Raw genomic sequence first — 16,091 nt, 5'->3', positions numbered from 1 at the left:
GGGAGTCTAAGCAATTAATGCTCTTCAATAGTGCATTGGGTATTTTTCTTGTTGAGTAGATACCGAGAAGAGTGAAGTGACAACTTTTTGTTCCATCATCGTTCACAGGAAAGCGCAGGCATAGAGAAAAGACTGATAAAGTTCCTGTTTTGCTTAAAGAGGGAAGTTAGTTCACACAATGAGAGCGCCACTGTTTTTCTGCTCTCAGAAGCATTTGCATCAAGGCCAGGAGATTAAACGTGTGGGTTGGGAACTGGAGAGAGTGTGTTGTCTCGCTTGGGGCCCCCGATGCCAGAGTTCTAGCTTTCATCGCACTGGGTGAAAGATTTCTCCTGGACGTTTCACTCTCCGTGGCTACAGGTGGGTGGTTCACATGCTGTAGGTGGCAGCCACTGTGGATTTCATGCAAAAGTACAGAGGAGGTGGCTGTGGGCAAATTGTTTCACAATTGCCAATGTTCAATACTGTTGCGCTGAGATGCTGAATCCCACACTCTATAAACTCATGTGTGTAGTTAGATGGTATTTGGAGTGTTATGGTAATGTTTAAAATCGTAGGTGTTTGTGTTTTTCTAATGTCGATATTTATAATGTCAGTTTTTAGACATTATGAAGAACCAATGGAGGGAGAGCGTATTCAGTGGGGTCCTGAATACTGCTGTGTGTCAGTTTTTAAAAGTTAAATGATGTCTGACATGTAGAGCTGAAAAAAGAATGTGCAGCTATTTTGATTATTGTAATTGCTTCAGCCTTTTTTCAAGCGAAAATGAAAAAACAGTAGCGGATTCCAGCTTCTTAGATGTGAGAATTTAATGTTTTTCTTCATATATGATAGTAAATTGAATCTCTTTGGCTCTTGGACTGCTGGTTGGACAAAACCAGCTGTTTTAATATGTCACGTTGGGCATTTTTTCCACATTTTGTGGCTTTTATAGACAATATTAACCACAAAATCAGCAGATGAATGGAAAATGAAATAATCATTAGTTGCAGCTCTGCTGACATACTTTTTTTCACTGAGGGATGTTTATGTGCATCAGTGTTGTGAAGGCTTTCATTAGGCGGTCACACTGCTTTTATTCCTAAAACACACTAACATCATTCTACAAAGCAGGAATGTGGGTTAAGACTGACATAGTGTCCTAAAACATACATTATTAACATGGATCTGTGAAAAGATTAGTTAATACATCTAATAATTTGAAAACCAGTCAGTCATTTTCTCCTGTATCTTCCTTTTAAAGGCTCCATGTTCAGAGTGGTTGTGCTGGTGCTTGCCTGCCTGCTGCAGAGGAAACTAGTGACCACAGAGGGGCATCGTGGGACCAACCGCCATGTCTTCTATGCAGTGCAAATGGACGGAGGCATCAAAGCCGCCAGAGCTCTAGCGGACCAGCACGGGCTGGAGTTCATACAACGGGTCAGTGCATGTTTAAAACCCCTGTTGCTGTCTCCACATATGAGCCTGAAGTTTACATTTGCTAAATCTGGTTCCTGAGATTTTTTTGAAGAGCTGCCAAAGTGCTGACTTCACTTTCCTATTTGAGGGATATCTGACTTTCATCAAATTACAGCAGCGTTTCTGAATATTTCCTATCTGATCAACACAGTAGGCCGTCCACAGAGAGTGACACACACATATGAAAAGACACATAGAAAGGAACACACGCACACATATACACACACCTTAGTTTACGCACGTGCAAAATTCCTATATGTGGAATCGGCTGCAGTTGAATGTCTTTGGAGATGATTGGGTCTTTACCTATTTGCCTGAGTTTTAATCTGTCATGCTGAAATCTTTCCATTTGTCAGAAGGCTAGATGTGATTTATCCACATCAATACTTTAAAGGTTACTTTGGTTGTTGAGCCTGAAAGTGTGTCAGCTCCCTCAAAAAATGTTCTCGGCTGCAATAAAAAATAAGGGCTCGGAGCAGGTCTTGGATAGGTGGAATACAGTCCTTTTTTTTGTAGGAGCGAGTTCAAAGAGGCTGTTCAAGGGCATAACATATTTTGAAATGAACTTCTTCTGATTCTCTTTTATGAAAGGTTCACAGTCAGAAAGATTTAAAAGGTAAGAGCCCTCATGAATTGACATCCGTTCCTGCTGTGCTCTGCTACATTCAGGATTTTTAAAAAGGGATTCTTTTATTTAAGTTCTTCTTTTCAAAGAATCAACACAGATTCTTGGGATAGAATGTACTATTTGATAACAAACACTGTGTAAGCAATCCATCATGGAAATTTCTGCTGGTAAAGCACCCAGATAGCGTAAGTGCCTGACCTTAAATACAGTGAGGATGATCCATCTTGATTTTTTTTAGATATTATGTTTTTCATGTTCATAGTTGTGTTTATAATTGGTTATAGAAAGAGCCCTAAAGGTGAGAAAAGCCCACACTACATCTCCCAAGAGTCCCCATAAAAGGTTTTAGTTTCACTTCATTCATTTAAAGCGTATTGCACTTTGTTCTTTGGCGGCAGATGCACATTTCAGCATCGATTTTGCTCATGGCAGACAATCAAAAAACTGTGATTTGAAGTTATTGATAAGTGATACAGGATTTGTGTGTATGTGTGTGTGTTTTGACATTATTGATAAGAGTTAGAAGGAGTGTCCGCTGGCCTGGTGTGAGGCTGTGTGCTGCGTTGGCCCTGGGGAGCGGGGACACAAGCTCATTTCAACCTTGGCCCTGCTGCCTATGCTGCTGCTGCTGCTGCTGCTGCTGCTTGGATCATGAATAAAACATTTCTTTGACCTTTATCAGGAGTGTATTGGACAGTCCACCCCCATCTCTGTCTTCCTCTCTGCCTGTCTCTCTCTCATTGTCCCTCATGTATGCGCACAAACACCTCTGCCTCTTCCTGCATTGTTTTCTGCTCCTTTATACACCACTGACAGTCCCACCGATGTACTTGTAATGACCAAAACAAAAGCAGAAACATCTTCCCATTTACGTGTGCATAAACACGGTGCTATGAAACACAAATTTGCAATAACTGTCGTTATTTCTGTAGTTTTTATGGCTTTACATTTGTGAAATGGTGCAAGAATCCTATGGCGTTGTAGAAGTCAGTGAAAGGATGCTGCAGTGTGATTCTATAGTAATTCATTGTCAAGGATGTGTAGTCAGTATGTTTGTGTTAATGAGGTGTCCAGGTCTATCCTGAGAAAAGCCTCAGACAACCCCCACTTTCATGATCCCCCCAGGTCCAATCTGCTGACGGGCTTCTTCTACCTGTCTGTCGCCAGAGGCTGATGCTAAATGTCACTGACACTAAATCGCCTTTGTTAAGTCAAATATTGTAAATATCGTAATATCAAGAAGAAGCCAGTGCTTGACAATTTGCTGTGATATATATATTTTTTAAAAACACTGAAGTGGAATGAAAAGTCTGTCAAGCCCTACGCCAGCTTGGGAGGATTGTGATGTCTGCTGGCATTCCAGTGGTAATGCCGCATGAGTGGAATGGGAATCAAATGTCTCCACGCTGGCACTCAACATATTGTTGGTCTCTTTGATTTAGTGTACAGCATCCAGGAAAATGTCATCTCATCTCTCCATTGTGCAGACTTGACATATCCATTTTGCAACTGTAAAATACAAAGAAAAACAAAGCAAAATACCCACGATGATGTCTTTATGCCGTACGGGCAGATTTACTCTGATCCACTGCAGTTCCTTTCTGCAGGTGCCTCTTTTGGTAGCAGACGCATTGAAGCATTTCCTGTCAGTCTTTATGATTTTTAAATGTGCTAAAGAGATGAAGTTTATCTATCCACATTTGTCTTTCAGTTGTCTCACACCTTGCTCATTTAGACACGTTTAAAGACGGCTTGTAGTTTGTCAACATTCCTTTTAAATCGGTCGGCTCATTTCCAATGATGCAGTGAAATGTAGCAAAATTTAAATAAAGAAACAAACAAATGCAGTCGACCCAGGGATATCTTGCTTGTAATTATTACGGCTGTGTGGCAGTACTGACGTGGATTCAAAGATTACTGTCGTACAATGGCGAGTCTCATCTCCAACCAAGGATGTGCTGGTTTAATGCAATCATTATGAGCCAGAGAGAAAGAGATGCTCTGACTAGGCAGGTAATGGCAGCCATTACAGGTGCAGGGTTTCACACACAATGACAAAGAAAAAAAGAAATAACCTGATCGCGATCTAAAATAGATGATTTTCTGTTTCACTTTATGCCTGCACAAAACAACAGCACAGCGACTTGATATTACACGCTGATTAAAAAGAAGCCTCAGCTTGCAGGCTTGCTGACAATACAGCCGACCTAGTTTTAAGTTACATCACATGATACTGCATTGTTTACAGGTATTATTTCTTGCTTACTTAAGAGTTTGCAAATCCGATTAAAGCCAGATTAGGTCTATGTGTTGCATTGTTTTTATTTTCGCTGAGATCACTGCTTCAAGAATTAAGTGTGTGTGTGTATGTGTGTGTGTGCCTATATGTGTGCGTGCAGGGTTTTTGTCTTGAACTCTGACACCAGGAAGTCCCCGGTCTCCAACCAATGGTGAAAGGCCTCCCAGATTCCCCTTCTCTCCAGTGAGGTGGAATACTGCTGGCAGATTACCATATCATTACCATATCATTAGCATAACATTACCACAGCACAGCTTGGCTCGCTGTCTGCGGACGTGCTATCAGCTCATCGAGAGATTCAATCCCCAATCCGCTCCACGCTTCCCCCCACTTCCCCACCCCTCCCCTCCACTCCCCTCTCCTCCCTCTGTACTCACGAGGTGTGTTTTCCATCCAAGTAAAGCAGATGTAATTGAGGTAGAGCACTGGATTTACCGGCTAAATGAAATCACACAAACGCTCCACGATCAGCCGGGGCCGCTGTCGTACACATTCAGAGAGCTTCTTCTCTGAAACCTCGCAGCGCTGCACCCAATTCAGAATTTCTAATATCCTCTCAGAAATAGCCTCAGTCAGATGCTAAGCTATGTCAAGCCTTACTCTGGCTGGATTACTTCAGGCTGTTATGTTATGGCCAGGTGTGTGTGTGTGTGTGTGTGTGTGTGTATGTCTGGCGAAAGGAAAAAGGCCAACGTGCCACCATCTCCTCCCTCGCCCCTTCCTCTCCCTTTTCTGTACCGTAGGGCACCCAGGGGCGCGAAAAGGGACACCAATCCTCTAATGGTTGGAAGAGAGGGCCCATTCCATTAGTCAGGGGGCCCAGAGTTCACCGCTGCTCCTCGGCGCGAGGAGGGCGGAGAGAGCGAAATGGAGGCAGGTGTTGGCCAGGGGCAACACAGAGGGCAACGCTGCACCAGCTGCATGCTGGGAAATGCAGCACTTTTTTTTTCTCCCCCATCTCTACTCCTCTTCCTATTTCTATTTCCTCGCGCAAGTACAGATGCACACACCTTGTGCATATAGCATGCACAACACACACACACCCACACACACAGTCTGACTTCCTCTCACCCGCTTTTGTCCCCAATTTTAATTCATTCCAGTAAGCTTTTCTCCATTTTCCTTATCTCTTTTTCTCTCCCTCACACACTCATTCACTCACTCATTCACTCACGGCTATCTCCATCTCTTTCATTTTCGCTCTCTCTCTTTGCGTACTGCCGCCCCCCTCTTCTCCTCACTCCGTCCTCCCTCATGCCTCACTCTCATTTGTAAATGGAGAGAGGACTTGACTGAGGAATATGTGGAGAAGATGTGGTTTCCCTCCCAGGTGGGAAACTCTGGCGGGAGATGAAGAAGGAGAAGAAGGAGAAGAAGAAGGGGGTGAGGAGGAGGAGGAGGAGGAGGAGGAGAGCAGAAATTATGCTACCACTCCCTCTCTTTCCCTTCCTCTCTCTCCCCGGGCTGAGATGATGTATGGCTGCAAAGGCCACATGTTGGCCGTGTGATGGATTAAAGCACTTTGTAGGAAAATTACTGAGAGCGCCTCAGCACACCCGAGTCTAGCCCTTAATAAAACTCTCTTCAATATTGAAATGGAGAGAGCGATAGGGAAAGAGAGAGAGATAAAGAAGATAAAGGAAGATGGTGGACAAGAGCAGCGAGTGGCGGTGGAAGCACACAAACACGCTCATACACAATGCTCTCATAGGTGATATGGAATATTGAGAAATATTGTAAAATTTCATGTTTCATAGCTTTGCTGTTGGATTTAACAACAAGTCTTTGCTCTGAATGGGTTTATAAAAAGAGCTTAGAGGGAAATAAGTGAAAGTAAACCAGATTTTATGAAGTTGTTGTTTATTATAAGCTTTGTGGATGAACTTTTACGACAAGTTTGTCAGTTACTGCTGCTGTAGAGTGTATCTTCTGCTCAGTGATTTCTATTTCCTCAGCGAAGTAAGAAGCTGAGAAAGTTTTGCAGAAAACACATACAGTCTAAACCTGTGTAATGTGACAGTGGACTCCAGTGCATGTCTATTTTAATATTCAAATAGCAGATCACTGCAGATTGTTTTCATCTAAGGAGAATTATATTTCACGGTTGAAATAATTGTGAGTTTTTATGATTTCTGCTGCAGAGAGGGGATTTTATTTTGGTTGCTTAACTCCTAACTGAGTGGGACTCATGAAGGACAGAAATAAGTGAAGCAGGTTTGTAGCAACTTAGACTTGGAATGTAATAACTTAGTATCTGGGTGTAGAGTGCAGTAAGCCTGTTTATGTAATACCCAGCTAATTCCCACGTATGTAATGACATCACATTGACACATTCACAGTACAGCACATTTTAAGCACCTGAATATATTATAAACTAATGGTACAGGAAAAGAGAATATTTTTGTATATTTATATGTCAGTATAAATTGACATTGAATCCAATAATCAATTCATTTCATTTATTTTAAGCACATTTGTTGCTGCTTTTCTTTGTGGTATGCGATATCAGATTAAATGTGTTTTGGTTTTGTCAAGAAAAAGTAGCAATTCAAAGGCATCCCCTTTGACATAAAGAAAAAACAAACTTTTTAGACATTTCATACACTGAACAATGAACCTATCAAGAAAATGATAAGCACAGTAATCAATATTGAAAATAGCTGTTGATAATAATAAGTTACACTCTTTGGCCACCAGTTCATGTCATATCTCATTTATTCATTGTAAGACTATTAAATGAGTCAGTTGATTTCACTCAGGCTACCCTCAGTGTCTATAGGGAGCCTCAATCCAGAGTTAATGCTGATGTGCTGTATTGATTGTATTCCACGTAAGTATACATAATTTTTGATTACTGCGTAGTTTTGGTATCTTTGAACCCTAAATTGTGTTTAGTAGAATTTAATTGAACTGCGGAACAATGACGGTTTTTGTCATGAATGGATTGGATGAAAGACCATTGTGGGCTCATCTTTCATAATCATTTCCCCATTCTGTTGTCATGTGTGGGTGTCTACAGGTAATTTTTTTTTTCTTTCTAATAATTTTGGGGATTATTTTTCTCCATTTTGGTCTTTTCTTGTTAATTTATGTACTTCTGTAATCCAGGATTTTATCAGCTTTGTTTTTGAGGATTTGTATGAATGCCTAAGTGTGTTTTTGTTCACCTCAGAGCTGGGCAATTAATCAGATTTTATTTTCAATTACAATTTTGGCTTCCAACAATTAGGAAAACAGGATAATCTAGTGAAAAGGATTATTGTGCTGCAATGATGCTCTCTCGTTTCTTGTGTTATAAATCGCACCATTTTCCTTTATAGCAGTGCACGTTCACCCCTCCCTAAAAGCCCAAACTGATACTCAGCCAGGCTGTGGCATGTTTAGTTTACGTCAAGCCTGTTTTTCAGTCGAATTATATTTAAAAAATCCACTTCTTTAAGTTCAGTAAATGCATGATGTATCCAAAGTCAATGAGTAACTGTATTAAATGATCGTGATCTCACGATTGACCGAAATAGTTGTGGTTATGATTTTTGCCATAAGCGAGTAGCCCTAATTCACCACCTTACCACTGATGACACATCCCTTTTGGCTTTGTGGGGAAATAATCACAACTTTGGCAGAACTTGGAGGTTTAGTTACAACCTGTATGATCATCTGACTGGCCAAGTTTCTTGCCCAGTTGGGTGTCTCTTTGGTGATGTTGCTACAGTCTTAAATATTAGCAATTAAATTGGTAAGCACAAAGATATAAAAAAATAGAATCTGTATGTAAGATTTATACTAAATAACTCACCCAATCCTAAACTACAGTAGTTATATCTCTCTTTAAAAAAAACATAATTTTCTGTATGTGTCACTTTGATATGGACTGTAGTACCCTCCCTCCCATGTCCTGCATTTCCTGCCAATACTGTAACCAACAAGGCTTAACTGCTCACCCCATTTAGCCCCAAGCATCCCCCTCAATCACCCAGCCCTCCTCCTATCTCTCCTTTCTGCTTCTCCATATTTGGGGCTGCGGAGGTCACAGCCCCTGTAGGGCTGTTAGTATACACACCAGCTGCTATTTTCTCCATAGGGTGGGCTGCCTCACGTGGCTCTCACACACTGCTTCAATGACTCTTGATGTCTGTGTTTGTTTTTGTTTATCCTTCATGCTTTTCCCTTCCATGCCTCCCTCCATCTCTGTTGCTCTCTCCTCTTTCTGTCTGGCGGTTGGAGGCCGTCAGCAGCAGTGGGGCACGCGTCCTGTGGATGCTTCAGCACTGAGATGACTCAAAGTCCAACTCTGCTGAACTGCCATCAGATGCTGGAGTACAAATCGGGCTTTTAGTGTTTGCTTTTTGAACTATGCTGTTTATAATATTTTTGGCTGAGGTTGGTGAAAGCTTATAGTTTGTGTTAATGCCAGCATGTAGTGTTTGTAGTTACAGTGGTCTGTAAATAATAATCTATAAATGATTATTGATATTGATTGATTGATATTGGTATAATAGCAGTAACCAGATGAGACCACTTGTTTATAATGACTAACTGTGGTGGCCCCATGTGTCAGTTACCTGATCAGAAAGTAATGGACCTCAAATTCAATATGATAGCTGTGGCAAATAAATTAATCTAATCACTATATCACAGCAATCCTTTCCCTGAACTGGAGAATTAGTATTTTTACTTAAGTACTTGACGTAAAACTTCATATGGTTATGACATGGATGTATTTAATCACTGGAGTAATACACTGTTAAAATAATTACTGGCAAATATATTTTTGCATCGGTGTTGGGCGAGGAAAGGAACTGAAATGGTTTACAGACTGTAACAATGCACTGTAATTTTAGTTTAAGCCGTTTTCTCACTTGTGCATGCCCGTTAAAGTAAACAGAAAATATAAAAACAGCTGAATAACGTTAGATGGCGCATGCTGTAACGTCACTTGCACTTGTAGGCAAAGTTTTTATAGCTGCAGCTTGTTTTATGGAGCTTTTTTCAGAAGCAGCTCAATTTATGTTCAATGCGCTGAGACACTTTTTGCAAATCTATGTATTCCTGTAACCCATGATGTTGGTTATCAATGCATTATGCCACCCCTAAGCCATTGCGCAGATGTTGGATAACACAGGGCAACTTCTGTGCTGTTTCAGTATTCAGCCAGCTATCAGGAAATTTAATATCCTTTGTTTCACCAAGACTTGGCTAAGTACTGGACAGGGCCATTCAGCCAGGTGCCTCTTTTTCTATTTGGCAATCTGAAAAAATAGAGTGAAGGAGAGGAGGCGTGTGCCACATACAAAGTTCTGCAATAGGACAAACTATGACGTTCCCCCCCAGTGACACGAGAGATAGAGACATAGAGCCAATCAGAGTCCAGAGTGGTTCCAGGACACCGCCATTGACATCATCGATGACACCCATGAATTCAGTGAGTTTGTGGTGGATTTAATTTGTGAAACGACAGAAGCAACTGTACCCAAAATACAGTTTAAATCACTCCACAACCAGAAACCATGGAGAACCATCCAAAGACGAGGACAATTATAAAGCAGCAGCCTACAGTGTAAGAAAAGGCAGAAAGGGCTAAATTGCAATGCCTAAGTCGAAGGAGCTGATGGGATCATATTTAACTGGAGATGTATCCAGTATGGTTCCATGTGACAAATAAATGATTGATTGATCTGGAGTTCGATATTTGCCTATCGGACAAATGTTAGTCCAATGTTCAGTGTCCTTTTTAGCTCTGTTTTGGTCTCCACCATCTCTAAAAGGAAGTTTCTGTCTCTTTTGCTGTTAAAGGCTCCACTGTGTTCATAAGCTAGTCCCTAACTTGGTCTGTCTGGCATTCAGTGCAGTGCAGGTAGCTTTCCCTTTGATATTGTAAATTGAAGTTCAGTAAGACGTTCGGAAGAAGTCAGCAAGGTTATCAGTTTCAGCTCTGCTAACTCGTAACAGGCATTTGTCATCAATTTTAGTGTCATTTGGAGTAAAAAATTCATTGTTTACTTAAAAAAAAAGAACCATAGGTGTCACATCTGGGTACATCAGTGCTAGACACACAGGCAACTTTAATGCAGAGGTGGGCAGATTTTCCAAAGATGATTTATAAAAGGAAAGAAGGAGCTACCAACAGTTCTCACGGATCATCACAAGGCTTCATATCAAGTCATGTTTTAAAGCTGTTTTAGCAAACAAAAAAAGAAATTGTCAGAAAATGAAAGGACACAAACATAAAAAATAAACAAAATATTAAAAAAAGACATTAAGGAACAAAAGACAGAACAAGTGGATCACAGTATCTGCAGCTCTTGTTGAGCTTGTGTGTTTCACAGTGCCTTAAATCTGCTTTTTTCCTTCAAGTGAGTTGTTTTGAATTGTGATGCTTGGGTCCTTCAATCATCTGCTGTGCAGTATGATAATCTGATTTGACAGTTGAAGAGGGAACGAAGGTATTTCTTATCCATAGGAATCAATAACAAACGGGTGAAGAGTGATAAGAAAACACAGACATGAAGAAAAATGTGGAAGAACAAAAGTAAATCTAGAGAAATCACTGATGCTTTGACTTCACATAACAAAAATACTACCTAACATAATAGCGATGTATCATTTGGCAACCATTCTTATCACCTGGCTCCTGTGATAAGCTTTTACAGTTAAATGAACGTCAAACACTTGCCTTAATAATTATCCAGTTTCATGACATTTTTTTAAAATCAAGACTTATGATTGTTGAGATTGTCATTGTTTCAATGGCAAATAAAATTAAGCAGTTCTCAAAGAGTTTAATTAGAGCTTTTAGAGTCCTTAGTTTGTCAAGTGTCTCAGCTGGAGGAGAAACCAGCTGAGCTGTTCTCAACCTGTAAGTGGAGAGCAGCTCAAGGATTTTTTTTAGTTAAGGTAGATTTTGTATTTCTGTATTTCCTCTCTTGATTTATAATACTGTTTCTTTTGGTAATTACTGTTGGGGTGTCTTCGAAGAGTATGTCGTGTTCTGTTAACCTTTAGCTGTACTCAGGCATCACAGCACCCAGCAAAGCATACAGTGTGCCACAGTGAATTTTATACTGTAGCTGTACTTGTTCCTGAGGCTGCACATTAGGTAAAACAAAATAAAAAGCCACAATGGGATAATTAGAATTCAGTTCTTTAATTGATTAATCTATTATTCTTCCCTGTTTTCACTCTGACTTCCAACTCGCATAATTGCCAGTGATTTTTGGTTGGGGTCCAGAATTGTTAAGTCCAATATTTAGTCCTTATGGGAGCTTTTTATCAGTTGTTCCTCTCAGCAGCAGCAGCAGTAGTAGTAGCCAGGACTGCAGCTGATCCAAGTCATTTTGTTTCCATATCATAATATACTGTGTACAGCATATTGATTGAGATGTTTCAGTTGTGTCAAAGAATCTCAAAAAGTTTAGTTTTTTGCTTATTTTAATTAATACAAAGGACGATGGCACGTTAAGTACCTTATCTGAAGTTAGAGGAAAATTATGTGGTTATCATTCTATCAATACAGTTAATAGTTAAATAACCAATTAGCAGTGTTGCCTTGCAGCAAGAATGTCCTGTGTTTGAATACACTGGCTGCTGGAGTCTTTCTATGTGGAGTTTGTATGTTCTCCGAATGTCTGTGGCTTTCCACCTCCAGGTCCTAAGGCATGCAAGTCAAGTTATTTGGAGACTTTAATTGCACAAAAACGCGTCTAGTACATTATGTTAATGCAATTAGTACATTGTCTGTCTGCGATATTTTTTGTATTACAAATACACAAGACAGACAGGGTTGTTTCCTCTGACATGGGGGCTAAAAAGGCATGCATGTTGGTTAGCTGGTAGTCTCTGTAGTCTTTATTAACAAAGGACAGGAGGTGATGTTAGGTTGATGTGAGGTCAGAATTGCTGTTTTATGCGGCAGCTTTTACAGTTCATCTTGCACATGAACTAAAAAAAAAACCTCGGCAAACATGCACGTTGTTGATTGATTGGAATCTGAATCATCTTAATTTTACTCCTCTTTCCATTCAGTTACAAATGATAACTGAAGAGCTTAAAGTTTTGTCATTTCCATATATTGCGTTCTGGGATGTTTTTAGTAGCCTTTTCTTTTGCTTTTTTCATCAGTGCTTTAAGCTTTAAAGGAACAGTGTGTAGGATTTAGTGGCATCTACTGGTGAGGATTGCAGATTGCAACCAGCTGATACTTCTCCCATGTGCCAAGCGTGAACCCCCAGTAAGGGTTCCCTCAGTGCTCATTGTTCAGGAGGTTTTTATCATAATCAGAATTATCTGCAGAGGTCTTCTCCTCTCCAAAAGAAACAGATAAGGGGGTGATTAAAAGCGGTAAAACACGGGATAAAGCCATTTCATGTTTCAAATCCAAACACTGTTTGGTTCATCACTGAGGGACTGCTATCTATGGTGGCTGAACCAAAAATGTGAATGGCCCCATATAGAGCCAACGAATGCGTGTTCCCTTCTGGGCTAGTGTAGTAACATGGCGGTGCAATACGGCAGATTCTGTAGACGAGGACCCACTCCCTGTGTAGATATGAGCAGCTCATTCTATGGTAGCAATGTTCTTATCAGGTGATTATACACTAAAGAAAACATATATTTTATTCCATCTCTGCCAACCTATATTGCCCTAAATCTTACATGCTGGACTTTTAAGCCCCCATTGCTTATAAGAGAGCTTTTGATGATCTAGACTTCTTTTTTAATTAAACTTATTTTTTTTTTAGTTTATTTAATAAAACTATGTTTTTGCTAAATTAATATACAAGGAAGACAAGAGTTATTAATGATGGTATATTAATACCTGTGAAATGGGACTTAAAGATTACAATCTTTGATTGAATTTACATTTCAGATAGCAGTAAATTGATATTCATGTATCATTAACATCCATCAGTACCTAGGAATTTTGATTTCCTGCAGCAGCAGTCAAGCCCACATATTATCCTTTGAAAGCTTTGCAGCGCTCTCCTTACAGCAGCAGTACTGTTATGCTAATCCCCTCTTCATCAGTGCCTTGGACTAAGGTCATTAGTTGGAGAGATTCAGTTAAGCAATCAAGACCTTGAGAAGAGCATTTTCAATAGTCCTGTCTGTCAGCTTATACCTCTGTCTGGAGTCTGAAGGTCTAGTTGAATTGCGGTGTTGTCCTCAGTCCGAGAGGAGGGCGACAGGTCAGGGTGCTGTGTCTTCCTGTGTACAATATCAATGTCACAGACATCTTATTGTAGAAAAACCCGAGAAGGACTTTCAAGTGGTTAATATGTCTTTGAACTTGGATCACTGCAGTTACCCAATAATAAACAAGTAGCATGTGGGTGTTTTGTCTGAAATGCTATTTATCAGGTTTTAATGAATTTTGATACAAAGTTCTGCAATAGGACAAACACAAATGGATTAGTCTTTGCTGTGGTAAGCACCAGGTGGCTCTTCATAAAGCTCTTTTCATTTTTGCTTGTGACTCCATAACTTATTACATATCTATTTATGTCTGCACACCTATTTCCCTCCAGACAGATTGTCTGCCTTGTTGAATTTTCAATAATTTTCATTCAATCTTCAACAAATGTTTCACACAACGAAGTTTGAGATTCCTCCCAGAAATAGTTTTTTAAATATTTGTTTTTAAATTTAAATACAACTTCCTGTAACCAGTTGCCGCAGTCTTTTTTTTTGCCATTATTCCCAAATGCATTGTGAACTGAATCTAGTTGACATATGCACATAATAACTCCAGGGGATGTTACTCTTATATTTGGCACCACGGTAGCAAAGGAAATTTAGATGTCTGTAACATAGTGGTCATGAGCAGTTTCATGTCAGTCAGAGCCCTAATATTCCCAGGATTTAGGTGGTCTAAAAAAATCAGCATTATTTTCCATAACAATATTTATTCTACAGATCAAATCAATTAAAATCCAAAAACACACACTCACACACCTTTCGATGCAACTTGCACACATCATCAGTGATATTACCTGTGGTTTTTGTGTATTTCAAGTCTTTTAACATCAGAAACCCTCACACAGGCCACCCAGCCAGGAGTAATCAGGCTCTGACTTGTCCAAGTAACTTGTGTGGTCCACAGCCACCTTGACACCTTCGCTTCGGCATGTGTGATCATCTTGACGGCTTGCCTGCTGAACACTCCTGTAATCCCAAGGAGCTTGAGTACCCTGTGGAGTGACTGGCTTGTAAAGCTTCTGCACCACACTTTGATGGCCTCATACTGGGTCCTCCATCCCCTGCTTTGGCACTCGTCTGACAGCCCCTCGTACTTGGCCCTCCTTCTATAAAAGGCCTCCTTCATCTGGTCTTCACAAGAAACAGTATACTCCAGCAGGACCATTTGCTTTGTTTTAGGCACCAGGTCCATGTCTCATCTAGATGTGATCACTGGACTAGGAATCTAACCTGTCTCCCATGGGCAACCTTCTGTTCCAGCTCTGTGTTGCAGCAAGGAGCCCTCCTGCTGGACTTGACCAAGGTGATTGGATTGTCTCGCTGGTTGTTGCTACTTGCTATGAGAGATCCCTGTACTGATGACATCCACTATGACCCTCAGCACTTGTGGTGCTAGTGATAGGGCCCATCTCCCAGGGCCTTTGGGTATCAGCTTAGAATATGTTCCTAGGATCCTCTTCTTTGGCTCAGCAGGCACACTGGAGTTTCTGCCAAGCCCCAGCAGAATATGATAGATTGGCTGGGGATGACGTCATCGACTGGTTAAATCAGGACTTTGATCTGGTGTGGCTCAACCCTCCAGAGCTCTGACCGCAAGAACACATGGTCCATTGCCTGCTTAGGTCCATGCCCCCTGTTGCTGCATCTGGACTGTATTCTCCAGAATAAATTAAAACTAAATCATTAATAAAATGGCCAGTTTACAGGATTTTGTTATCCTTGCTGGAGGCTTGCACCATCCAAAAGCTCTCTAGAGTTTACTATATTTCCATGAAATCTAACACAAGATGCTACAATCTGACAGGTTTAATAATACTATATTTAGTTTGATTCATCCGAATTAAAAACCAAAGACTATCAAACTAATAGTGATAAATAGAGGAATGGCCACTTATCAATATGATGCATCTACAATATCTGGATCTTTCCCTTCTCACAGCTGAATATTTGTCTTAAAATTCTTTCAGTTAATGTGGATTCATTTGTGATGTATGTACTGATTATTATTTTTGGATTCATTCATTTTTTGATCTATAACGCGAGAAAATGGTAAAAAAAAACAACAACAACAGTATTCCTCAAATGCATTTTGTCTGACCATTAGTCCAAAAAAAAGTTGAAATCTCTACTATGTAGACACATACACACACACCAAACACTTGACAATAGCATGCCACCTGCAGTAGCACTCTGTAGGATCCAGTATCTATACTGTTTATGGATCCTCTGTAAAGATCTACCTCTGACCGCAGGACATCCCAATTTATGTCAAGCTCACTTAGTTCATCGTGCAATGATTCAAGCATACAGTATCTATCTGTGTGTCTGAGTGTGTGTGTGTGTGTGTGTGTGTGTGTGTGTGTGTGTGTGTGTGTGTGTGTGTGTGTGTGTGTTTGAAAACTCTCATGATTAGTGTTCTCAGTGACTGGCTGGCTGATGGGGTTGATTTGTCCGACAGTGCTGTGTGTCAGGCAGGCTCAGCGTCCACACTGGAGAACATGAGTGAAGGAG

General features: G+C 40.5%; 1 protein-coding gene across 1 annotated transcript in view; it reads left to right on the top strand.

Moving 5' to 3' along the window:
• Positions 1 to 213: 213 nt before the first annotated feature.
• The window catches only part of LOC125893281 (proprotein convertase subtilisin/kexin type 4-like), a 207,295-nt gene continuing 191,417 nt past the window's right edge, over positions 214 to 16,091 (top strand). The window contains exons 1-2 of the mRNA XM_049583852.1: positions 214 to 360; positions 1,244 to 1,419. Coding sequence (XP_049439809.1) covers positions 1,249 to 1,419 — 171 coding nt within the window. The 5' untranslated portion in view covers positions 214 to 360; positions 1,244 to 1,248. The remainder of the gene's footprint in view (positions 361 to 1,243; positions 1,420 to 16,091) is intronic.

This window comes from Epinephelus fuscoguttatus, linkage group LG8 (assembly GCF_011397635.1).
Source record: "Epinephelus fuscoguttatus linkage group LG8, E.fuscoguttatus.final_Chr_v1".
Taxonomy (NCBI): domain Eukaryota; kingdom Metazoa; phylum Chordata; class Actinopteri; order Perciformes; family Serranidae; genus Epinephelus; species Epinephelus fuscoguttatus.
Note: the sequence above shows the minus strand (reverse complement) of the source record. Positions and strands in the feature narration are given on the sequence as shown.